This window comes from Oratosquilla oratoria, chromosome 33 (genome assembly GCF_046742065.1).
Source record: "Oratosquilla oratoria isolate Oo_2021 chromosome 33, ASM4674206v1, whole genome shotgun sequence".
NCBI classification, from domain to species: domain Eukaryota; kingdom Metazoa; phylum Arthropoda; class Malacostraca; order Stomatopoda; family Squillidae; genus Oratosquilla; species Oratosquilla oratoria.
Window position 1 is genome coordinate 4,180,678 of NC_134809.1, and position 25,576 is coordinate 4,206,253.

A 25,576-nucleotide genomic window follows, 5' to 3' on the forward strand; every position below is an offset into this window, starting at 1 on the left:
TGTCAGCTTTGGTTTTCCCACAAAGTAAAGGAGATACAGGAATTGGAGCAGGCACAGAGGGTCTTCACAAGGAAGCTAGACAGGGACTCCCTGAACTATTGGGAGAGGCTGAAACATCACAGGTTGTATTCCCTACAAAGACAACAGGAACGATATAGCATCATCTTCACCTTGAAAATCCTTGAAGGCTCTGTACCAAAACCATCACAAAATGAAGGGGAGGGCTTCAAATGCCAACACCACCCCAGGTTTGGTAGAACCTGCTGTAGGTCATTAATAAATGGCTGCAGGCTTTTAGTTGTCTCCCAAGGGACATCTGAGACCTGTCAAATGTCAGCACTGGAAGTTTTCAAGAGGAGGCTGGACAAGTTCTTGTCCTACATACCAGATGAGTCTCCAGTCCCATATGGCCCAACCTTGAGGGGAACTGTATCCAACAGCATCATTGATTAGCTCCAATACTAAGAAGATTGGGCAGAGGTGTGGTAGTGGCTTGTCTCCAGATTGGCTTTGATGGATCCATCTAAAGCTATGACAAGTAAGACAAGTAAAACACCAGGATACCCAAGCTCCTATTACACTGGACAATGGAGGGAAGAGTGCTGGCTGGCCTCAGTGGACATCCATCTCAGCTGTATCAATAACTGATGGAATGATCTTCAAGTGAGTTCGAGACAGAATTAAAAGGAAGGAGAAAAGTTGTTCTTCAGATTAGTAAACAGTAAAGTGAATCACAGATAAGGAATATCTGAGCCCAAAAATCAAGGGACATTATATGAAGAAACAGAATAATAAACTGAAAAATTTGAAGTTTTACTTAGTGTTCACCAAGGAAGAGAACTTTGGAAAAGAGAAGTGAAAAAACAGAGATGTATTGAGTAATATTAAAGGGGAAAAAAAGTTAAGTTATTAAACTTTTAGAAAATGTAGAAGTGAGAAGGACATTGGAATCAAATTGGAAAGTAATACACCAATTAATTGTGTTCATTGGAACATGTAAGGGTGCCACAGGATTGGAAGAAGGCAAATATGGTGTCAGTTTACAATGGAAGAAGTAGAGAGGAACCTTTAAAGAAGGATGATATCCTTGAAAAAGAAAGGAGCACCAGGTGGACATCCAATACAGTTTTAGGAAGGGAAAATTCTGTGTAACAAACTCCAGGAGTTTTGAGTCTTTATTCAAGAGTGATTGGTGTGCAGCATGAAAGAAGATAAGATTATGTATCTCTAGACCTAGAGAAGGTTTTCATGAAAATGTTACACAGAAGACTAGTATGGAAGTTGGAAAATGTTGGAGGACTAAAAGTGATCATATTTGAAAGGATGAAAGAGTTCTGAAAGGTCAGGTGCATGAGAACAGAAGGGAAGGGTGGTTGGTTATATGAATATCAGAAGTCTGGTCCCCAAGTCTCCTCTTTACCACCTCTATGACTCCACCTCTTCAGTGTGATATTGTCCCCCAAGGATAGCATTGCCAGGGTAGGATGAGGTTTTCTGTGTCTTTTGTGTATTATTGCATCTGGAGTAGTTTGATATTGTGGACAGGTGTGTTCTTTGTTTGTTCTAATTTAATGCTGGTTGGTGGCCAGAATATAGTCATGCCATTATGGTTCTTGTTTGTCATGGGAGGGATTTCTTGGTTGAGCTAATATCTGGGGGAGTCGAGTGAGTATAAAATTTGGGGATCAGTTTTTGGAGTTATTTTGTAATCTCTGTGTACATGTGTTTGTGAATAGGCATGTCAGGTACAGACAGTAGGTTGTAGATATTTGATTTTTTTTTTTTTTTTTTTTTGTGCCCTTGTGTTATGCCATTGGAAGAATGGGTGGGATTTAAGGCTTGTATAAAGAACTATTTACCTAACATTCTTATGTGCTGCTTTGGTTTTTGAGTGTAGTGTTTTAGTGTATTTGATTATTATTCTCATTGGTATATATATATGTATATATATATATATATATATATATATATATATATATATATATATATATATATATATATATATACATATTTGTAGGGTGTCTGGTTTTTTGTTTGTATGGAACCATACTGTGGAGGCATAACTTATTTGTATACTGTGAGTAGATATTCTTTTTAGCTGACCAAAACCTTTAGTTGTTTATTTTCTTGTTTGATTTCACTATTCAATTTTTGATTTATGCTAAGAAGTGATTCATTCACTTCTTGTGATTTTTTTTTAAGGATTTATCAGTAGAAAAAAGTGAATATGTCTTATTGCATATCGCATACATTGTGGGAAGAGTTTCAGATTACTTGCTAAATAAGTTTGTTGCAGTTGTAACTTTGAAAGAAGTCAGGTTGTGTGAATGTGAGAATTTACATTTTTTTTCTTAAATCTTTTGCTATTATTATTGTTACCAATTTCTTCTTTCTTGTGTGACTGATGCATTGTGAATAATGGTAATTATTGTCTTGAGTATCTCTGAATGGAAATGTGTAGGCATCCCCCTGGGACTTGTCTTTATTTTATTACGATAGGGTTTTATACGTCACTAGCTAAAAGTGAAAAGGAGGAGGGGAACATTTACTGGTTGTCAGCTCATCTTATGTAGAGAGGTGGATGAAAAAAAGTGAAGTTGATAAAATGAGGGGGGCTGGTGGATTTTGAAAATAGACAACAGAAAGATGTTTCTCTCTGCAGTCCACTATGCAGGACCATCACAAAAAGGTTTCCACCATTGGTTCCTGTATTGTGGATAAAAAGGTCTTTGAGAGATTAATTCATTTTATTGTTATCTGTTATATTGTTTCAATAGCACCTGAGTTTATATAGAAAGCTTATGTTTAATGAGGAATATCATAATATTTTCCACAGGGTCTGAAGAATCAACTCAAGAATTCATTCAACTACGCTATAAATTACGACACTTATTTAATGGAAAGAAGCATCAGTGTGAAAGGGCATACAGGTAGGCTTCCACACTACTATAATTAGGTAGTTTTGAATATATCTTTAAAAGTAAGATTTGTACTACACCGACATTACTCATCATCAAAGTCCTGACAATGAAAATTAACAAGAAAATAAACATACTAAAATCAATAGAAATCTCAGGCTTTGTATAGCAGAAGGAAACTAATCAGTATCAGTGCTTCTCAATGTGGGGTGTATGTCCCGCAGGTGGGTGACATGATTCTTATGAGGGGCAATTGAGGGCAACTGAGGAAATCTAGGTCAATTTTTTTTTTTTGTTTTCATTCAGTTTGTTTTGTTTTTTATTTTTCATTGATGCCTTGTTCTTTTGAAGTGGTTTTAAACCAAGGTTTTATGCTTTTTCAGCTGAAGTGGGGATTATTTTTTCAAATGATAAGAATCGTATATCACCACATGGGGGGGGCATCATCAGGATTTTAAAGGGGATTAAGTGGGCATAGCCAATAAAGGTTGAGAACCACTGGTACACACAATTCTTGAGAACCACACTTGACTACATTTCCATGGCATGGTTCACAACAATGAGGAAAGCATACACTCCCTAAAAACAATACAAAATAAAACATTAAATATGATAACACAATGGACCAAAATTGCCCCAATAAAACATCTGCATACAGACAACAAAATCTTCACCATAGAATATCATATGGGAATGAAAGGTACACAATTCTGTGCAAGAGCCCTTAACCCTATTCACACATCACATCACAAGTACAACCAATTCTATACAAAAAAAATTATATACATACACATACCAAAGGCTTTTTTCCCCTTACACAGGAGATAGCCAAAAAACAAAGGCATAAAAAAACAATCTCACCCATTCCATCCCCACATATTCCACTCCCATCCACCCCTTCCTTCCTTCTCAAACATCTATAACCACACATCACCTGCACCACACAACACATCATCAAGCACTTTACTCCATCAAATCTCTCCAGACACAAGCCCCACAGAAAAAATCTCTGCCAAGGAAAGCAAGAACCACGGCAATGTTCAGGTCACCATCCAGCACTGAAATATCAACACAGAATAGGCCTGGCCTTAGATACAAGCTGCCCGAAATACAACCATAACACAGAAGACACCAAACACCTAACAGTACCCAGACAACAAAATATTTCTTCCTTGAATGATTTATGGGCCAATCCGGTGGCTGTTGCCAGTTCTCTGGGACCGTGGGTATCTGTCTAGCAAGATCTAGGATAGATTATCCTTAATTGATACAGTACTACTGCAGGGATTTGTTTTTCTCTCTCTCTCTCTCTCTCTCTCTCTCTCTCTCTCTCTCTCTCTCTCTCTCTCTCTCTCTCTCTCTCTCTCTCTATTCTCTCTATTCTCTCTATTCTCTCTCTCTTTCTCTCACTCTCACTTTCTCTCACTCTCACTTTCTCTCACTCTCTCTCTCATTCCTTTATCTCTCTTTTTCTCTACTTCTTTCTAATTCTCTACTTTCTTCTCTCTCTCTCTCTCTCTCATATTCCTTTATCTCTCTTTTTCTCTACTTTCTCCTCTCTCTCTCTCTCTCTCTCTCTCTCTCTCTCTCTCTCTCTCTCTTCCTTTATCTCTCTTTTTCTCTACTTTCTCCTCTCTCTCTCTCTCTCTCTCTCTCTCTCTCTCTCTCTCTCTCTCTCTCTCTCTCTCTCTCTCTCTCTCTCTCTCTCTCCTCCTTCTTTATCTCTTCTCTCTCCCTCCTCTTTTTCTTATTCTTTCTCTTTCTCTTTTCACTTTCTCTTTCTTGTTCTTTTTCTCTTTCTTTCACTCTTTTTCTCTCTCCTCTTCTCTCTCTCTCTCTCTCTCTCTCTCTCTCTCTCTCTCTCTCTCTCTCTCTCTCTCTCTCTCTCTCTCTCTCTCTCTCTCTCTCTCTCTCTCTCTCTCTCTCCCCGTTTTCTTTATCTCTTCTCTCTCCCTCCTCTTTTTCTCTTATTCTTTCTCTTTCTCTTTTCACTTTCTTTCTCTTTCTTGTGCTTTTTCTCTCTCTTTTTCTCTCTTTTTCTCTCCTCTTTCTCTCTCTCTCTCTCTCTCTCTCTCTCTCTCTCTCTCTCTCTCTCTCTCTCTCTCTCTCTCTCTCTCTCTCTCTCTCTCTCACTCCCAGATTATGACTTTGTCTCTTAGTCACATACACACCAAATACACAAGATGTAGTCGCCACAAAAGGTTTTGATTAGTCTTACTTTGTACTTCTCCCACGTGCATCAGACAGCTCCACAAAATCTCTTCATGGGCTGAACTGGGCCATCTGGAAGAGAGAGTTGGGGCAATGGATGGATTGATCTTTGAAGTTGTAAACATGTTTTACCCTTTCTAAGAAATATGTTTTCAGATATATACATATCTTTTATAGTTTCAATATTCTGAATGTCAGTAGAAGGATTAGATCCTTCGAAATAGTGGTGTAGCTATTTATTTTTGTTGTGGCTAAGAACATGGAGTTTTGTGTGGGTCTGCATGAACTCCATCCAGAAGGGTCAAGATTGGCAAAAATTTTCTTTAACTCCTCGCAATTATATAAAATGGCTTGGCCCAAACTAAAACAAAAAGGAATAAAATATATCCTGTTTATGATTCATGTCTTGCTGCATTGCTTCAGACCCAGGGCAGTGGGAGAGATGTAAGGATGGCCCATCATCCAGGAGGAGCCAAAAAAAAAAGATGGAGGGAGGGGTGGTGAATGGGAGTAGAGTATGAGGGGATGAAATGGGTGTGAGTGGATTTATGCCTTTGACTTTGGCTACCTCCCTTGTGAGGGAGAAAAAAAAACCCTTGGTATATGTATGTATGGTTTATGATGTCAATGTAGTTATTTCAGTTCAAGATGACTGGTGTTACACTGCTATCAATTCTATCTATATACCAACAGCTTACTTGATTATGGTTTCACCATTATCAAGTAATAACTATTTTATATAAATTGGGATTTTTATATGGGAATATATTTATATGTATATTTTATATATAGATATATATTATTCATGGGAAAATATAAATACAGTGTTCACCTTTACAGTCTATTCACAGCACTAGTTTCATATTCCTTGTGTTCAATGTTTTTGTGATTGATTGATTGTCATCCACAGAACCTCTTTCATTTGTACTTTGATAGGTTTGAAATGTAAATATTTTGATTAGATACTATAATTATGTGAATTTTTTATTAGATTGAAATAAGCATGACAACATCTTCAATGATGGAAGTGCTGGTAAATTATTGGCAATGAAATACAATTTATTTGTTTTCTAGGTTTGCTTTTTGTAGTGTCATCTATCTCAGAGTTTTAAATCTTTACTAGATGTTGAAGAAAATGTTTTTCATTTGATCAACATTGCAAAGAGAATGTACATATTTTTCTTGTATTGCAGCCGCATTGTTGATGAGCTTGGCTTAACGGGAATGATCACCGCTGCTCAGGCACGTAAAAAATGGTCCAACCTTCTGCAGAAATACATGGTAAGAACACTGCTTGCTGAAAAATACTGTGCAAAGTCTTGAATTATTTAGGGACCAACTATGGGTACAGTAAGCCCTTGATGTAACAGATGGTGATATACTGGATATTGGATATAACGGACAAAAAATCTGACCGGACAACCCCTCACTATAATGGATTTTCATCTGTTATAGCGAGGGGTCCTTGGTTATAACGGATCTTCGAGTATAACGACAGACCCCTGTCCCCATGTTGTCTGTTATATTGAGGGTTTACTGTAATTTCTAATACTAGACAAACTTCGGGATATAACGGATCTGTCCGGTATTTCTATTGGATAGAATGGATCTTTGGATATAATGACAGACCCCTGTCCCCATATTGTCTTATATCGAGGGTTTACTATACTGTACCTGCAAGTATTGGTCCTGTGAGACAGATATTGAAAAGAATCATCTTCCTATACATCTTCAGAACCTATCTACACTTTCATTTCTATCTCTAGGTGTAGTTGTTAGGGGCCAACACAGTCTCCAGTCCATGTCTGGCCCAAGAATTTTCCACAGTTTTCACTGTCTACCATTGTAACCCCCACCATACTTCTGAAGAAATTCAACCTAATCATATTTAGGTTCTTCTTTTCTGCATCCCTTAGATTCCAAGTCTGCTCTTTATAGTTTCATGGGTACAGTTCTCTTTTTGTACAACCTTCTCTTTGCAATTATCTTCAGATACTTATTTCTCATAATATTTTCCATTACCTCCTGACACTTACTTGCCTTTTTTACATTATAATCCATCGTCACCATTAATTGCTTGTGTATTCTTTCGCAGGATATCAAGGCAGGTTGTTCTACCGCAAATGAAGAATGGTTACACTTTCGTTTACTTGACCAGGTTGTTCCCCTCATGAAGAAAGAAAAGATTGAAAAGGTCTTGCCTCCGGCAACAGTTGACTTCGTTATGAAGACGGAAGCTGGAACCACCAAAGGAAGTCCGACAGAAAACCTCTCATTAGGTACTTCTTTTGTGATATTTTTTTCCTGGAGTAATCTGCAGATTTCCTTTCTCACACTTTATCTCTTGTTTCTTTTTTTTTTTTTTTCCTCTTTTATTATTCTCTCTCTATTCTCTCTTGCTATTGTGTCTGTCTCTATTCTCACTCTCTTTCCCTGTTCTCTCTATTCTTTCTCACTCTCTCTTCTCTCTTGCTATTGTCTCTCTCTATTCTCACTCTCTTTCCCTGTTCTCTCTATTCTTTCTCACTGTCTCTTCTCTGTCTCTCTGTTTCCATCAGATGTGACATCTCTTACTGAAATATATTTTCATCCCTTATTTCCCATGACATGTGTGGCCCTTATCAAATCCCAGAGCATGACATTGGGACAGGACAATAAAGTTGCATAGATGCAGCAGTAACATGTAACAGGGAAATAAATTTATTCATTTGTTCAGCCAAATTTAGCTCTCAAGCAAGGATGTGGGGGTTCCGTCTGCCACAGGTTTTAGAATAAACTCATGGTTAAGACTAAAACATGTTTTGTAAGTTCCAAGAAATTTCATTTCCTCATGGAGATTGAAACCTTCAGGGGGGAAGATCTGGAAAGTGCCAACTGATTCAAAAAGAAGAAACAAAGTGACTAAGAGCTGGTTTGGCTGATAGGAATGTGGATGGCTGAGGTATGAAGCGGCTGAAAAGAAAAAGAAATTCATCGCAGGTTGTAGTACACATGTTTCAAGTTGTGTGACTTAGCCCTAACCTAGCTTTTATGCAACATAGTACTGTATGGTTAAGTTTTTAACATCTTCATAGGATTTTATTTTTTAAGGTTTGTTCAGTGTTTTAAACTTCTGTCCTTGTTTTATGGATTGATAGAACGGTGTTGAAATGAAATTGCCAATTATAGATAAGTCTGTTTTTACTGTATGTATGATGTGTTGTCAGAATGAATGTTTGTGTTGCTTTTGTAATGGGTAATGTAGATTAGGGTTTTGGGCTGGATATATTTACTTGCAGTCATGGCAAAACATATTTCTAATGAAAATTAAAGATTTTTGTCCAAGAAGTAAAGTAGTAGTTGATGGCTTGTCTGCTTTAGTGCCCATAGATTAGTAAAAACAAAAACAAAAAACAAATTGCTTGGTATTGTAACTCCTTTGCTACAGTGATACACTCTGCTATTTGGCTAATTATGCCAGAGATTTGTAATTAATTTCAGGAATGCTACCATATCATGATTAACCTTGTTGTCACAGTGATGCAATTTGCAGATTCTATTTTAAGTTATTGCCAAGAAATTTTATTCAGTTTAGGGAAGGCTACTGAAGTGAAGGTATTTGTGTTACAGATTTATGAAATTGATTGTTATTTTAGTATGAAATATTTACAACTGTAGAAACACCAAGAACAGTAGTGCTTATTTTGTTCCCTTGATATTGTTAATAATTTCAGCAACCACTATCATAGGAAGCTCACTGGCTGAACGGATTAGGGCGTTGTTACTTGTGGCGAAGGTCGATGTGAGGGCAGTTCGAATCCTGCCACCAGCGAAGTTGAACCAAGGGCATGGTTCATTAAATTCCATGCTACAAAGCCGTCTGTGAGGGGCACCGTCCTAGCCTTCCCACACTGCTTCTGACCCAGGGCAGTGGACAGGGTGCAGGGATGACCCGTCATCTAGGAGGTGCTAAGATGGGAGGGAGGGTGGAGGGGTGTGGAGTGTTTTCGGGGATGGAATGGGTGGAGGTGATTTTGTGCCTTTTCTGTTTTGGCTGCCTCCCTGGTAAGGGGGAAAAAGCCTTGGTATATGTATGTATGTATGTATCATAGGTAGTGTCTTCAGGACATTATTGGTGTGGCCCTGCCCTTTGATAAGCACTATGAGAACCAGGTGTTGATTAACTTAGGAACAAGAAGAAAATGCATGAGATGTAAGGGAACTGAAAAAAAATGGGAAATAGTTCTGCACTGATTATAATCAACTCCTTTGGCTTAGTGCCACAATTTACAGTTTATTCTTCTGCATTTTTAATGAATACTAGGTACCCTGTAAAACAAGAATAACAATTGTTTCAGGTTCAAGTCTTTTCCCTGTGGATTTGATATTTCTATCCAAAAAGTCTTCCTCCTTTGTAAGTGAGGTAGCCAGCCAAGGCATGCACACACTCCATACCCATCAATCAATCTTTTGTCTCCTATTTATTGTATCTTCTTATAGATGAAAGACCATCCCTTGATATTTGACATAATATATTTGGATATACTCGTATCATTCACATGTGGACTATGACCAATAAGCAAATGGTACCCAAGTGCAGTGCGCTGGTATCATAATCAGAATCATACTGGTCTCAAATTCACTTAGTTGTGGGTTCAAATCCTGCAGTTCTCTCCAATTCCTAGCAGTGACTGTTACCTGCTCCAACGGTCCAAGCACGTAGGGTAAAGGTGATGGCTTTGGCTGCAGCAGCTCTGTGGTTCCTCGCCAACACCCTATCCAAGATCAGCCCAGCTGTTGCATGGACTAGGGTGGAGCATGGCCCTGCTTAAATGGGGTAATGTAGTCCAGGACCTATGCGGCTTGAATGTAGGAGCTAAGAATTCATTCTCAAGCTGCCAAGCAGTGGGAAGAGTAGATCTTAGAAGTGGTCCAGTGACCAAATGGTATACCCACTCTTAGGGTGGAGGGTAGGGTGTTTATGAAATTTTGAGTTGGGTGGCAGAAAGTGAGCTTCAGTAGGTGTCCCTTGAAGTCACTGTATTTAGGTGCCTATTGTTGGTCTCAAAGATACCCTTTACAGATTTTATTCTGGCTTGTGTCCTTTTCACAGCAAACAAGAACCACACTAGCATGGCTGTGTTTAGACTACTACCCATTATTGAAACAGTAGTATACATACATACATACATACTTATACCAAGAGCTTTTTCCCCCTTACAAGGGAGGTAACCAAAGTCAAAAGGCATAATTCCACTTCCACCCATTTCATCCCCACCCTCTCCACTCCCATTCACCACCTCTCCCTCCCTCTTATCTTAGCTCCTCCCGGATGATGGGTCATCCCTGCATCTCACCCATTGCCCTGGGTCAGAAGCAATGCAGGAAGACAGCATATCCATAGCAAGGCTGCTTCATTTAATTGGCAACCCGTCCTCTCCCACCCCTCATGCAGAAAAAGAGAAGATGGGGGAGAAATCCCTTTGGGCTGTGTTAAAATATCATTCACACAGAACTCCTCCCATTCCCCACCCACTCCCTTCCATGCATGGCAGCATCATCCATACACAGCCATTACCCACTGACCCCTATCTCCTGTCCTTCCTCAATAGACATCCCCCTCTTTCTCAAAGTCCCTTTTACCCCATCCATCCATCTCATCCTCAGTTGTCCCTTCTTGTTCACTCCATCCACCTCGGCCTTCCACACTTCTTTTACTAATTTTTCTTCACTCATTCTTTTCATATGTCCAGACCATCCCAGTTCTCTCTAATCAACCCTATTTCCCAAATCCTTTTCCACCCCCACTCTCCTCCTCATTTCTCACCCTATCCAGCCTTGTAATCCCTACCATACTTTTCAGACATTTCATCTCAAATGCATGTAAACTCTTCCTATCTTATGCTCCATATTTCTGCCCCATACAGTGCTGTTGGCACAATCACTCCTTCATACAATCTCCTCTTAGCATCCATTCCCAAATATCTGTTTTGCAATACACTTTCTAATCCCCTAAAGCATTTATTTGCTTCTCTCAATCTACATTCTACCTCCACCTCTACTCCTCCCTTTCCTGCCACATGTGACATCAGGTATCTAAAACTATTCACTTCCTCCAGCCTCTCTCCTTCAATACTTCCAAATTGCTGCCATCCTCTCCCCTTGTACATCTCATCACCTTACTTTTACCCGCATTTACCTTAAACTTTCTTCTCCCACACATGTTCCCAAAACCCGTCACTTACTTCCTTAATCTCTCCTCTGATCATGCTACAAGTGCAGTGTTGTCAGCAAACAACAACTGGCTTATCTCCCATTTTTTTTTTCCATTTTTTTAAACATCTCCAATCCCCTGCCCATTACCCATGTCTTTACATCCCGCACCACCCCATCCATGTACACATTGAGCAGCCATGGCAACATGACACATCGCTGGTGAAGTCCCACCTTTACCTCAGAAACAGTAGCAACACAGAATAAACCTGATCACAGGATCAAATTGCCCCAGATGCAATCACCATAGAAAAGTATTAAAACAAATCCTACATTACCTTACTCTTGCTTTACCCAGACAACACCATCTTTTCCTTGAGTGACTTATGGGCCAATCTGGTGGCTGTTGCTGGTTGTTTGGGAGATCTGGGTCCTGCAGGAGAGACTTGGGGCAACAGATTGATTGACTTCTCGGAGATTTTGTTCAACCTAGGGGACACAACTTCAGTGAGGAGATTAAGACTATCTCAGTTGCTGCTTCACAGATAAAAATTCAATTTATTTTATTTAGGGGGAAAAGGCCCATGAAGAAATGTATCTTTATGGTGAAAAGGTTGAGGCTGCAAAATAATTTCATTCGGTATAGGGGACTGCCACAGTGAAGGGACCAGTATTGAGTACCTGCAAATGATGGTCCTGCAAGATGGATATCAGAAATAATAATATCCCTGCCACCCATCTTCAGAACTTGTCAACATCCTCACTTCTATCTGGAGGTGCAGCCAGTCTTTGGACTGGGCCTAAGATTTATATCAACTTCAGCTGTATTTCCTCCACCTATCCCCACAGACAGCAGTCTAAAGCCCAAAGTATAGATGAGGATGAATGAAGAGATTGATACAGGAGTAGGTAATATAATTTTGATTTAATTATAGTCAGAATAAAGGTCATAGCTTTAAATCTCCCTATACTTGAAGGTCCTTAAGTAATCTTTGTGTAAAAATTATGGGTTTGATACTTGAAGAACCCTGTGCAGGAGTGTGCTGTTGGGTACTGTAGTCACAAAAGAAAGTATTAGGGCAGTGGTGCCTTTGGATTGAAAACAACAATTTTAATCAGTCCGTTGGCCCCGGTCTCATAGAAAACCTGTAGCCTTCGGGTGATCAACAGCAGCCTCTGGGCATGACCGTAAATCACTCAGGGGAGCTGTATTGTGTTGTATGAAAATTGTTAGTGTGGGGCATACTACAAAGATTTTGACTCTGAGATTAATGGAAGACTTCCCTGACAAAGGGTATTTAAAAGCTGTAGGCCAAAGAAGGAACAGAAAAGTATTATTCCTTTTGCATGTTTCTTTGTTTCTTGAACTTTTTAATAGTATAAGCTTGGATACAATGCCAATAAAATGTAGTGGGAGAGCAGACAAAATAAGAATTGAATGTTTGTGTTATTTTTAACTAGTGAAGCTGTAGTTCATGAAGAGGAATTCAATATTTTTCAGATGCAGATGGTATAGTTCCTGATGAAAATGAGAGCAGAATTGAATCGAATCCTGCCGAGCCTCCAAGAAAACGGGGAAGGTGAGGTAAATCACGTGTTTTCATTTGTTCCACACACATATACATGGTAGCAAGAGAAGCCTGCTCAATTGCAGCGCTTCTGTAGTGGTGCAAACCAACCATCCAAGGCTTAGGGTTAAAAGTACTAGTCAATTGAGTACTGTATATATCCTTTATATCTTGGATGCAAGAGGAATATATTGGGCAAGGAAGATAAGATGCAAAAGTTGGAGTAAATAGAGAGGTAAATGGACAAGGAAATGATGCAGCCTGAAGGGATGTTATTGTGTGATCCATATACTTTTCAAATGGATGAGTTGGGGTGTGTGTGGCCATATAATGAAGAGGTGGAATAAACAAGTTTCAGCTGTTGGATCCTGATGTGGAAGTGCTGTATCTTACTGCATTGCCTTTGACCCAAACATTATAGTGGGAGACAGGGATAATCCTTCATACATGAGCTGCTGAGACCGGAGGGACAGTGTGGGTTTTTCGATGGTGTAAGATGAGTGTAGGGTGGGTGTATGTAAGAATAGAATGAAGTCATTTGTGTCTTCTGTGTGGTGATTGCAACTGTGGCAATTTGAGTCTATGGCCAGGTCTTTTCTCTATCGGAACTGTTTCAGTGCTGGGTGGTGGCCTGAAGACAGTCATACCAGTGTGGGTCTTACTTGTGAAATTTATTTTTCACTGGGGCTAATGGTTGGGAGCATTAAAAAAGAAAAAAAAACTGAGTTTGAACAAAGAAAAAAGGATGTTAAAGAGTTTGGCTGTTCCCATAAAATCTTGCTAACTTTTGTCATGCAAATAGTAACTTTTGTAATATAACTCATCTAATGTTTTCTGCTTTTCATGGTGAGTTTTGGTAACTTTCCCTGTTACCTCATAATGCACTCTTCATCTGTTTGGTAAGTTTAGTATTATGAAGGGATGAGTACATTTTATTAATCATTCTGAAGATTTAGCCTCTATACAAAAAGGAACCTAATCTCATTAAAGTCATCCAGTCAATCAATCCATTGCCCCAAGTCTCTAGCAGAAGACCTGTGGCTTTCAGGTAACTGGCAACCAGTGACATCCAGAAATAAAAAGTATGGTGATAAGGTTCTATTGGAAGAAGTTAGTTGCAGCAAGTACATACTGTACTGTGGAAATCCTCCACCATAGCAGGGAACTTAGGCAAAGCTGTAGACCTGAGGATGTGTTCACCACTGTCACACCACTTTCTCCCATCTTCCAGACATATTGGCACATATTTGGGTAAATACAAAGAAGGCTTTAGTGAAGGGTAGAGTGTGCATGTGTTGGGTTTTATTTGTGTCTGTATTTGTCTAATCATATTGTGTAGTTGAGATAGGCATGTGCTGTCCTGCCCCCATATCTGCTGTATCCAACATAAGTTTAAACAGGAACTAATGAAGGCTACCTGCTTGTGGGTCCTGTAGGATAGAAATCCTTCCTTTCTGATAATCTTTATTAATTCAGTGACTCACTTTCTTAGCACAATATTGTCCCCAAAGATAGAAGTTCTGTTATTGGTGACAGAATACTATTACATAGATAACCACACAAAATTTCTTCACTGAATGACCTATAAGGCTGAACCAGTGGTCATAGCCAGTTTCTTAGAGGTTGCAGGTCTCATGCAAGGGAGAACCAGGACAATGGATGGATTACTCGATAGTTATATGACCTTCAACCCACATGTCAAAGATCTGACAATGAAAATCAACAGGAAAATAAACCTGCTATTATCGACAACAGAAACTCTAATAACTGTTTTTGAGCAGTTCATAAGAATCACCCACAGCTACATTTCCACAGCATTGTTCCCAACTATCAGCAAGAAAAACATAAATAACTTAGGTGCATACATATACTAATGGCTTTTTTCCCCTCACGAGAAAGATAGCCAAAGTCAAAGGCATAAAACCACTCCCACCCATTTCATCCCCACATACTCCTCTCCCATTCATCACCCCTCTCTCCCTCTTTTCTTGGCTCCTCCTGGATGACAGGTCATCCCTGTATCTCGCCCACTGCCCTGGGTCAAAAGTAATGTGGCAAGACACAACAAATCCACAGGAAGGCTGCTTCATTTAATTGTCAACCCTCCCTCTCCATCCACCTCATGCATAAAAAGAGAAGATGGGGAGAAATCCATTTGGGCTATGTCAAAATATTCACATGTATGCCCCCCCCCCCCCCATTCCCTTCCATGCATCACAGCATCATCCATACACAACGATTCTCCACTTACTCCTATCTTCTGTCTTTCTCCTTTCCTTCCTCAACAGACATTCCCCTCCTTCCCAATGCCTCTTTTACTCCATCCATCCATCTCATCCTTGGTCCCCCCCCCCCTAATATTCACTACCTCCACCTCTGCCTACCACACCTTTTTCATTAATCTTTCTTCACTCAGTCTTTCCATGTGTCCAAACCATCCCAACACACTTTCATCAATCCTGTCTCCCAACTCCTTTTCCACCACTGCTCTCCTCCTCACCGTGTTTCTCACTATCCAGCCTAGTAACCCTTACCATACTTCTCAGGCATTTCATCTCAAACACATTTAAACTCTTCCTCTCTTATGTTCCATGTTTCTGTCCCATACAGTGCTGTTGGCACAATCACTCCACTATATAATCTCTTAGCATCCATTCCCAAATGTCTATTTCTCATTACACTTTTTAATCCTCGAAGGCATTTACTTGCTTGTCTCAATCAATATTCTACCTCCACCTCCACTCCTCCCTTTCTTCATACAATAGAAATTAAAACACAGAGTAATAACAGTATGCACCAAAACTGCCCTAATAGGATGCCTACTCACAGAAACTTATCCCTTCCCAAAGAACAACACATGTTTAGTACTCTAAACATCGCTGACCCATCACACAAGCACCACCTAAAAGACATTCTTACCCTTTGCCAGAAACTTCTCATATACCACCTTGCTACAAAAATTTGATCTACACATACTTTTCTTACCCTAAACTTGCACTGCTCTTCCCCATTTATTCTCTCAATTCCCCTCTTATTCTTCTCACATTCCATTCACCTTACTACACTAAACAGTGATACCTCAAAAACTACCAGTCATACTTGTCTTTTTTTTTTCTTTGCATGATGGAACTTTACATGCACGCCACCAACCCACTGGAACACTTCCCTCCCTTAGGCACACATTAAACAGTTTCAATAGTCATTCCACTATAACTACTTCCTTCATCAGTCACTCCACCTAGCAACCATCTAACCCAGATGCCTTTCTTGCTTTATTCTCCTTCATTGCTCTTTGTATCTTCTCTTTTCCTGTAGCCCTGGTGTTCTCCTCTCCCATCATCCTGGGATCTTACACTACCACAATCAAAGCCTCCATATCCTTCTTTACTTCTCTGTAAGGTAAAAAATAAAAAAATGAAGCAGCCTTGCTGTGGATGTGCTGTGTCTTGCGACACTGCTTCTGACCCAGGGCAGTGGACAAGGTGCAGGGATGACCTGTCATCCAGGAGGTGCTAAGATAAGAGGGAGGGTGGAGGGGTATGGAGAGTGTTCAGGGATGGAATGGGTGGGAATGATTTTATCCCTTTCCCTTTTTGGCTACCTCCCATGTAAGGGTATATGTATGTATGTATGTTTTTTTTAGGAATTTCCCCTGTGGGGCTACAAGGAGAAGGATGCCTCGTCCCAATCCCCGTCCCTTTCTTCGCGTCTCTTACGATCCAAGTGGGAATACTTGGAGGGGAGGGTGGAGGGGTGTGGAGTGTATTCAGGGATGGAATGGGTGGGAATGATTTTATGCCTTTTTCTTTTTGGCTACCCCCCCTTGTAAGGGGGAAAAAGCCTTGGTATATGTATGTATGTAAGGTAAAAAATAAAATTCTATTTATGTTGCATGTACATGATATTTAAATTTGTAGGAGTGTTATACATTGAAGAACTTTCCATCCTCAGACATCGTAAAGCTGCAATGCGGGCACGAAACAGCTGGGCAGGTTTGGAAGAGGAAGATGATTTACCCACGGAAATGAACCTAAATGGAGGTACCACACGCACCATAAACACCATGTCTGGCTTGGAACCAACCCTTCCAGAAATGCAAACACTGCATATGCTTGAATCTTGTTCGTCGGTCCTTGGTAACATCAGAGATAGTATAGCAACTCACGTGGAGACTCAAGCACGGCAAATGCAGGTATGGCTGATTAATTCCTGAATTGAAAACGTAGTGATACATCACATGTGCTATTAGTGATTAATTTCAGGTTAGTGATACATGTTTAAAAGCATACTTCTTATAAATGCAGACTGAAATGAGGTACTATTAACTGTATTGATTGTTGATTTTGAAGTAATGTGATGGAGCTGTTGATACATTTTCACATTCAGGAGATCTGAAAACTCATAAAATAAGTTTGTAGCAATGACTGTCCAAACATTTGTTTTTTGTTAATGATGATTTAGCTAGACTGGTGGAACCAGTGATAGGGCCTTGCAAGATTGACAGTGTTCCTTTTCATTTTCAAAACTTATCAACACTCACCTCCATCATGAGGTGGAGCCCTGAGGGGTTGACATTCAGTCCCTGGACTATGCCAAAGATCTCTCTCTATCAAGTCCAGCTGTATTTCTTGTACCTTTTTGCTCATGGAAAGCTGACAACTGGTGACTGCTTCCCTCCTACCATTTTTAGCTGGTGACTTAGAAACAGTACCATACCAATACAGGGCAAACAGCAATCCAAAGCTTCTGCCTAGAGAGATCTGTGGGAAGGCCCGAGGACCAGTGTCAATCTTTGTGGGGTTGTGGGTTTTCCACCTAATGAAACTTGAAGCTACAATTATTAATTGTCTAGACTGATAGACTCTAGAATGTAGTGATGGTATTCTGAGAGGTGTTTGTGAGAGAAGGAAGTTGACACAAAAGTTGAGGAGGATAAAGTTAGATGCATAGCATGTTTGAAGAGTGGTAAGAGAGCTGTTGGACAACATGACGATATTTAGGATATAGGAAGAGGAAATTGAAGCACAACAAAATTTTATTCATCCAAATTAAGTCTTGAATATCCACAACATGCATCAATCTTTGACCTTCTTGACTACTTTGTTAGCTTTGATTACATCTCCAGCAGTTGTCCTTTTAAATGCTGCACTCGGCTCTCATATGTTGTATGTTATTTCTGGCCTTCTTTATGTTGCAACCCAGTTTAGTTGACCCACAGCAAATTGGTATTTTGTTCTATCTTGTAATTTTTTCCATCCTCATAAATTTTATTATTTTTGTCTCTTGGAGCCCATGTCTAGCATGATTATCTTGACTGATTCTAATATCCTCCTCCTCCTGTTCTACTGTTATACTCAGATACTGGAAATTATTATTTTTTCTTTCTTTCTGAACTAATCAGGAACATTGTTCATTGAACTCCATGCTACAAAGTCCTTTGTAATGGACACTGTCCTAGCCTCCTGATGGGGGGAATTTGCAATGTTAAACCGAATCATCATCATCATCTTTTTCTTCTTCTTTTGTATTTTGTATGTATGTATGTACTTAGAATATTAACAGTCCATGTTCCTCACCATGTATCTTTCTAATTTTTGTCCCACTTGGCATGTAAGGCACTCTGGCCTTAACAGCTCCACTGGTTCTATCACTGGATTCAGGTTTTCCATGACATTCTTTATGGTTACTCTCCGAGTCACTTTCTGCTTAGTCATTCGCTTCCTAACCTTCCATTGGATTATGTAATCCTGTCTTTATTTCAGAATCTGTTGTTTTATCACCACTGCTGTTGTCCATGTTTTGTGCTTCAATTTTACCATCAACATTCTACAGCCAACATGTGTGCTTTCACATAAATACCTCAATACTTTATTAGTACTTGCTTGCCATCCTTTCCCTTAACTATACTGGGCCCTTTCTGTTTGATTTCATGTTGTCTCCATTTTGCAATAGCTCCATGTTATCTGCTGTCTCTTACATTTGACTCATTTGTAATGAACATTTCTCTCAACATTTGCAGGGCATTAAGGTTTTCTCCTACAATATCTGATGATGGCCTGTTTTCAAGAGCAGGAATCTTATACTAGGTATACTTGGATTGAATCCATATACCAAGTAATTTGGGGAAAAACCATTGTCATTCTGAAGTGCATTTTGAGTTGACAGCCCTTGATGCTGTGGATGCATCACAATTTGCATACAACAATGCCTTTAGCACATTCCCACTTGTACACTTTATTGCCCATGGACTCTCAGTAGCTGTGAACTTCACTTGAATATTATAAATTTCTGCTATGTTCCAAAAATTATTATAGTTAACAATCAAGAATTTCCTTGGTACTCCAAATAGATTGATCCATTGAATTACTGATTTCTATGCCTTTTTCTTTTTGGCTACCCCCCGTGTAAGGGGGAAAAAGCCTTTGGTATATGTATGTATGTATGTATCATGGTCTAAGGTTTCTCATTATGTATGACCATAATCACACAGTTTCCTGTTGCCAAGTCCACCAAGACATGAAAATAGTAACTTCACACTTTCAGATCCACCCCACAGCCTCATTGAATGTCTTCCAAGTAGGGAGTCCTACCACATTATAAGGAGGTTCTTTGTTCAGTCTTCTTCATATTTCACAACTTTTACTTATATTTATTTACAGTTTCTGGTTTTCATTAAGTATCCTGGTCTCCGATCAGCTGTATTAACTTCTCAGCAGTCAGATATTAGAATTGCCAATGTAGTTTCAGTACCTTTTTAACCCCTTCCATACGGTGCCGCACACGTAGGCGTCATGGACTTAGATCTCGGTGGCAGCAGCCAATGCCAGCCGTACGACGTGTCGTAATAATACTCGCATCATAAAATATAGTCACCGCTTATATCGATCGTTCTCTCTTCACCCGTGAATTTTGATAACCATAGAAAATGCGATTACAAAAGAATTAGAAAGAATGTCATTATGGAGGGGCGACTACAATAAATATAATCAAGACGCCGATATGGCAGCCTCGCGAATACACTCGCTCCCTATGACGCCTACGTGTGCGGCACCGTATGGAAGGGGTTAATGTCTTAATGACATTCTGTGGCCAATACACAGTCTGCCATTTGCTTATATGGAGCCTTAACTATAGGTAGTGCATGATGCACTGGAACCAATGGAGGGCACCTTTGTGCGATGGTCATGCAAGATGGACAGCAAAGTTCCCCATTTTCAAAACCTGTCAACCCACTCACCTCCAGAAAATGCAGCCCTGAGAGGCTGAAACCTGGTCTCTGGACTGGACCCAAGACCTATCTCAATCAACGTTGAATGTATTTCTTACCTATTTTCATACATTGATATGACCCCACTTTCAGCTGATGTGGAAATAGTCACACACCAATACAGCACAGACAACATTCCAAAGTGTCTTCTCAGAGTTATCTGTGGGAAGCCCTGAGGAGAGTTGCTAGCCAGTGTGGGGCTGCAGGTTTTCTACTTAGTAAAACTGAAGCCAGGTGATTGATTAGAGTGCCCTGAAGATGTGATATCCAACTTACTTTCTTTGCCAAACGTACATGCTGTTTCCTTTTTAAAATTCAGTATCACATCTCCAGGTTTCATTGCTGACCTGCTCATTACCAGTGGAATTCTGTAATCCACCATATTAATCCAATTCATGAATTTTTACCCCATGTTTACAACTAAGAATTTTCACAATACCTTGTGATTTTGCCCATCTTCCATCTCCAAATTTAAATGATGTCTGTGATTTCTCTCTCATAATCAACTTTACATCTTCTGCTGAGAGTGTATCAAACTACTCTATATACCAAACACTTCTTCCCTATTAGAAGGAAGGTAGCCAGCAAAGGGATGCACTCACACCCCACCCTGTTATATGTTCCATGTCTATACTCTCATCTGCAGTATATCTATCATGAAATTGAGTCCTACTTGCTTCCAAAATGGATTAAAACTTTAGCTGCGCCTGTACTGGGTTGTTTTACACATTTCTGCATAAATTATGGTATATAATTCCACCTTAGAACTTTCTGATCATTGTCTTTTTCATTTCCTCGTACTCATAAACATGGAGTCTATTTTTTATCAACAAGATTTCCAGTATATCTATCATGAAATTGAGTCCTACTTGCTTCCAAAATGGGTTAAAACTTTAGCTGCGCCTGTACTGGGTTGTTTTACACATTTCTGCATAAATTATGGTATATAATTCCACCTTAGAACTTTCTGATCATTGTCTTTTTCATTTCCTCGTACTCATAAACATGGAGTCTATTTTTTATCAACAAGATTTCCATTCCTTTGTCACATGCCGATACCTACATCTATTTTACTGCAGACCTCTAGCTTTGCCTGTCAATCTCAAAAGAACAGCCAGTGACCAGTGACTGCTTATCTCTTGTTACACTCATTAGTTTCAGCCATATTTCTTTTCCTTTCTTCCAACTTGTACTCTTTTTCTAATGTCAGTTGTAGAGGATTTTTAATCACTGACATCTCCATATTTACATGGAGTACAGCAGTTATGTTAAACTATCATTTGTAAAAATATCTATGTTGTCTCACCACACACACATTCACAGTGTTCCTTCACTCATTTTTATACCTTTGGATACTTAATGAACAGGATACTGATGGGTTGTAGTTGCTCAGCTAGACAAGAGTTGTTGTGACAACTGGTGAGTGTTCCTCTCCTATTACTATAAGCATGGTGACATAAACAGTCCCACACTAACACAACAAAGTCAGGAATCCAATGTTTCTTCCCAGGAAGGTCTGTGAAAGAGTTCAAGGACTATTGTCTGCTGATGTGGGAATGCAAATTTCCAGGCAGTTATTATTATTAGTTGGGGTAAATTATAGATGTTTGAGTAGAATGGTGCCAAGGCTGTTTTCTTGTGCTTTGTGGACTGTGATTATGTGAAAATGTAAAGGGTGAGTGGGTTTGAGGGGTATAGTAAAGAACTGTGTACTGATTATCGTCTGTGGGGAGAATTTCGGTTCTGTAGTGTAGGTGTTCTTTTGGTGTTGTTATGGTGAATGAAGCTATAAATGATCAAGGTCAGGATGTCAAACAAGTAAAAAGGGATGAGAGTTGTAGAAAGGTACACGAAAAATGAACTGGCAATACTGCTGGTGAAGAAATGTGATGCACTTATTTTTTTATGGTTAGCATTAAGTAGTAAAAAGGGTGAGTGAGATATGGATGAGAGGGGTGAGACTTTTCCCATGTCCATCTGCCTCACTTATTAAGAAATGATGTAAAGGTTATGTTTATGCATGTGATCTTTATGTAAATATTTTCTTTGCATGTTGTATACAAAATGTTTGGTAGTAATTTGATGTATTATTTTGACAGACACTGCAGCAAACGCTCGAGAGTCAAGGCAACACAATCAAGGAGCTTTTATCGACTATCACCAACCAAAATTCCATGATTGTTTCCTTACTTATGAAACTAACAAATACAGCTCAACCAAATATAGGTATCTAAAATTGTTTTTCACATTCTAATAAATAGTTATGTTGACTCTCTAGTCTTGACATTGTAATTCTATTGTAGCTAAGTTTATATATGTTTTTATATGCCTGTATGTGACATTTAGCATTGACTCTGTAATTGTGGGTTGGGTATTAGCATTTTAAAGTATTGCTGCTTGGGGCAGAGATCAGGAGTCAAGTCTGCCCAGTGGCAAGTAAGGGCATACTACATTAAATTCCCTGCTTCAAAAAGTCGTCTGTAGGGAGGCATCCTTCTAGCCCTTGTTGAGAGGGAAAGTTTGTGGAGATCACTAGGAAACATGTCTGGAGAGATAGGAGCCTGGCAGACCTGAGGAATTTGGTGCTTGGCCAAGGAGTATGTGGTCATGTTTTTAACAATGGGCTTGAATGTTGTCATGATGGAGCTAACAGTTGACCAATTCCCATAGGTTTGGTTTATAGTACTCAGTTGCATTACAAAAGCAATGGCAAACATCACTGTAGTATTGTTTGATAACAGTTTTGCCTTCTTGAGTGTATTCATGATACATGATACCATGATAGTCAGAAAACATGGGATCACTTTCACTTTATTCCTCGCATGTCCTGTTTTCTTCTGACTTTGGGGACCCTGGAATCTTCCAATACAACAATGAGTCCTTGGTTTCTGGGTCTTACCCATTCACCCAATACTCGTGACCAGTGATCATGGTGTTGAGGAAATCATGATCTTATGTTGATACACTCCAACAGTAACACCAAAGCAGTGTAGGTACAAATTTCATGTCCCTTGTGTATGATTGAATAATTTGTTCATTGCTAATTTTGATATAAAAAAAAAATTCCCAGATGATCAACTAATAGTCTTTTATGATAAAATTGCACATTTGGCGGGACCTGTAGTGGCCCTGCAAGATGGACAGTGGAGCTGCCCATTTTTAAAATTTGTCACTCCTCTTAGCTCCTCTTAGCAGAATGTCTGAAAAAGGGAGGTTCAGTGATGGTGGACTGGTTGGTGAGATTATTTAATGTTTGCTGGAGAGAGGGTAGAGTCCCGGAGGACTGGAAAAAGGGGACAAGTGTGAATGTAGTAGTTTCAGAGGGATTAGCCTGTTAAGTGTAGTGTCTATGAAGGGTGTGTTAAGTGTAGTAGGGAAGGCTTATGGGAGGATCTTGATTGAGAGGATTAGGAGAGGAACAGAAGGAGTAATTGGTGAGGAACAGTGTGGATTTAGGACAGGTAGAGGTTGTGTAGATCAGATCTTTGTGGTAAGACAGATATGTGAGAAAGCTATAGGAAAGGGGAAGGATGTTTTTTGGGCTTTTATGGATCTGGAAAAGGCTTATGATAGGGTAGACAGAAAGGCACTGTGGGAGGTTATGCAGATTTATGGGATAGGAGGAAAGCTTTTGGGAGCTGTCAAGAGTTTTTATGAGAGTAGTAGAGCTTGTGTCAGGATTAGAAATGGAGAGAGTGAGTGGTTTGAAGTAAAGGTGGGACTTCGTCAAGGATGCATTATGTCGCCCTGGCTGTTCAACTTATACATGGATGGGTTGGTGCGAGAGGTGAATGCTCGGGTAGTGGGTCAGGGATTGGAGATGGTTAAAGAAAATGGAGAAAAGTGGGAGGTGAGCCAGCTGTTGTTTGTGGACGACACTGCGCTTGTGGCAGGGTCGGAGGAGGGATTGAGGAAGCTGGTGGCAGAGTTTGGGAGAGTATGTGATAGAAGAAAGCTAAAGATAAATGTGGGTAAAAGTAAGGTGATGAGATGTACAAGGGGTGAAAGTGGCAGTAGACTGGAAGTGAACATTAACCCCTTCCATACGGTGCCGCACACGTAGGCGTCATGGGGAGCGAGTGTATTCGCGAGGCTGCCATATCGGCGTCTTGATTATATTTATTGTAGTCGCCCCTCCATAATGACATTCTTTCTAATTCTTTTGTAATCGCATTTTCTATGGTTATCAAAATTCACGGGTGAAGAGAGAACGATCGATATAAGCGGTGACTATATTTTATGATGCGAGTATTATTACGACACGTCGTACGGCTGGCATTGGTTGCTGCCACCGAGATCTAAGTCCATGACGCCTATGTGTGCGGCACCGTATGGAAGGGGTTAAGGGAGAGCGACTGGAGGAAGTGGATAGTTTTAGATACTTGGGTGCAAGTGTAGCAGGAAAAGGTGGAGTGAAGGTGGAGGTAGAATGTAGATTGAGAGAAGCGAGTAAATGCCTTGGTGGATTAAAGAGTGTAATGAGGAATAGACATTTAGGAATGGATGCGAAGAGGAGACTGTATGAAGGAGTGATTGTGCCAACAGCACTGTATGGGGCAGAAACGTGGAACATAAGAGAAGAAGAGAGAAGGAGTTTGAATGTGTTTGAGATGAGGTGTCTTTGAAGTATGGTGGGGGTTACTAGGCTGGATAGAGTGAGAAATGAGGAGGTGAGGAGGAGAACAGGGGTGAAAAAGGAGCTGGGAGATAGGGTTGATGAAAGAATATTAGGATGGTTTGGACACATGGAAAGAATGAGTGAAGAAAGACTAGTAAAAGAGGTATGGAAGGCAGATGTGGAGGGAGTGAACATGAGGGGACATCCTAGGATGAGGTGGATGGATGGGGTGAAGGGGGCTTTGGGGAAGAGGGGAATGTCTGTTGAGGAAGGAAGGGAGAGGACGGAAGATAGAGGTGAGTGGAGAATGGTTGTATATGGATGATGATGTGATTGCATGAGGAGGAATGGGTGGGGGGGGGGTAGTATGTGTGAGTAAATTTTGACGCAACCCGAAGGGATTTCTCCCCGTCCTCTCCTTATATGCAAGGGGGGACGGAGAAGGGGGGTCGCCGATGAAATGAAGCGGCCTTGCTGTGGATGTGCTGTGTCTTGCGACACTGCTTCTGACCCAGGGCGGTGGGCAAGGTGCAGGGATGACCCGTCATCCAGGAGGTGCTCAGATGAGAGGGAGGGTGGGAGGGGTGTGGAGTGTATTTAGGGATGAAATGGGTGGGAGTGTTTTTATGCCTTTCCCTTTTTGGCTACCTCCCTTGAAAGGGGGAAAAAGCCTTGGTATATGTATGTATGTATGTCTTAGCTCTGTTGGGAGATGCAGCCCTGAGTGGCTTTTTGGATTGATTTAAATGAGTGCCATAGATTTTTGGGAGGAATGTCAATGTAGTAGTGTCTAGGAGAAGAG

At 40.1% G+C, this 25,576-nt stretch overlaps 1 protein-coding gene across 7 annotated transcripts in view; it reads left to right on the forward strand.

Annotated features, from left to right (window-relative positions):
* The window catches only part of LOC143017719 (uncharacterized), a 31,409-nt gene that overhangs the window by 1,937 nt on the left and 3,896 nt on the right, over positions 1 to 25,576 (forward strand). For 2 of the 7 annotated variants that reach the window (XM_076172498.1, XM_076172503.1), the window contains exons 2-7: positions 2,837 to 2,930; positions 6,323 to 6,410; positions 7,225 to 7,408; positions 12,823 to 12,901; positions 16,841 to 17,081; positions 22,256 to 22,382. In XM_076172498.1, the coding sequence (XP_076028613.1) occupies positions 2,837 to 2,930; positions 6,323 to 6,410; positions 7,225 to 7,408; positions 12,823 to 12,901; positions 16,841 to 17,081; positions 22,256 to 22,382 (813 nt within the window). Of the gene's footprint in view, positions 1 to 2,455; positions 2,690 to 2,836; positions 2,931 to 6,322; positions 6,411 to 7,224; positions 7,409 to 12,822; positions 12,902 to 16,840; positions 17,082 to 22,255; positions 22,383 to 25,576 lie in introns of those variants that run through there. The other 5 variants (XM_076172500.1, XM_076172504.1, XM_076172499.1 and 2 more) reach the window with 4 other exon arrangements.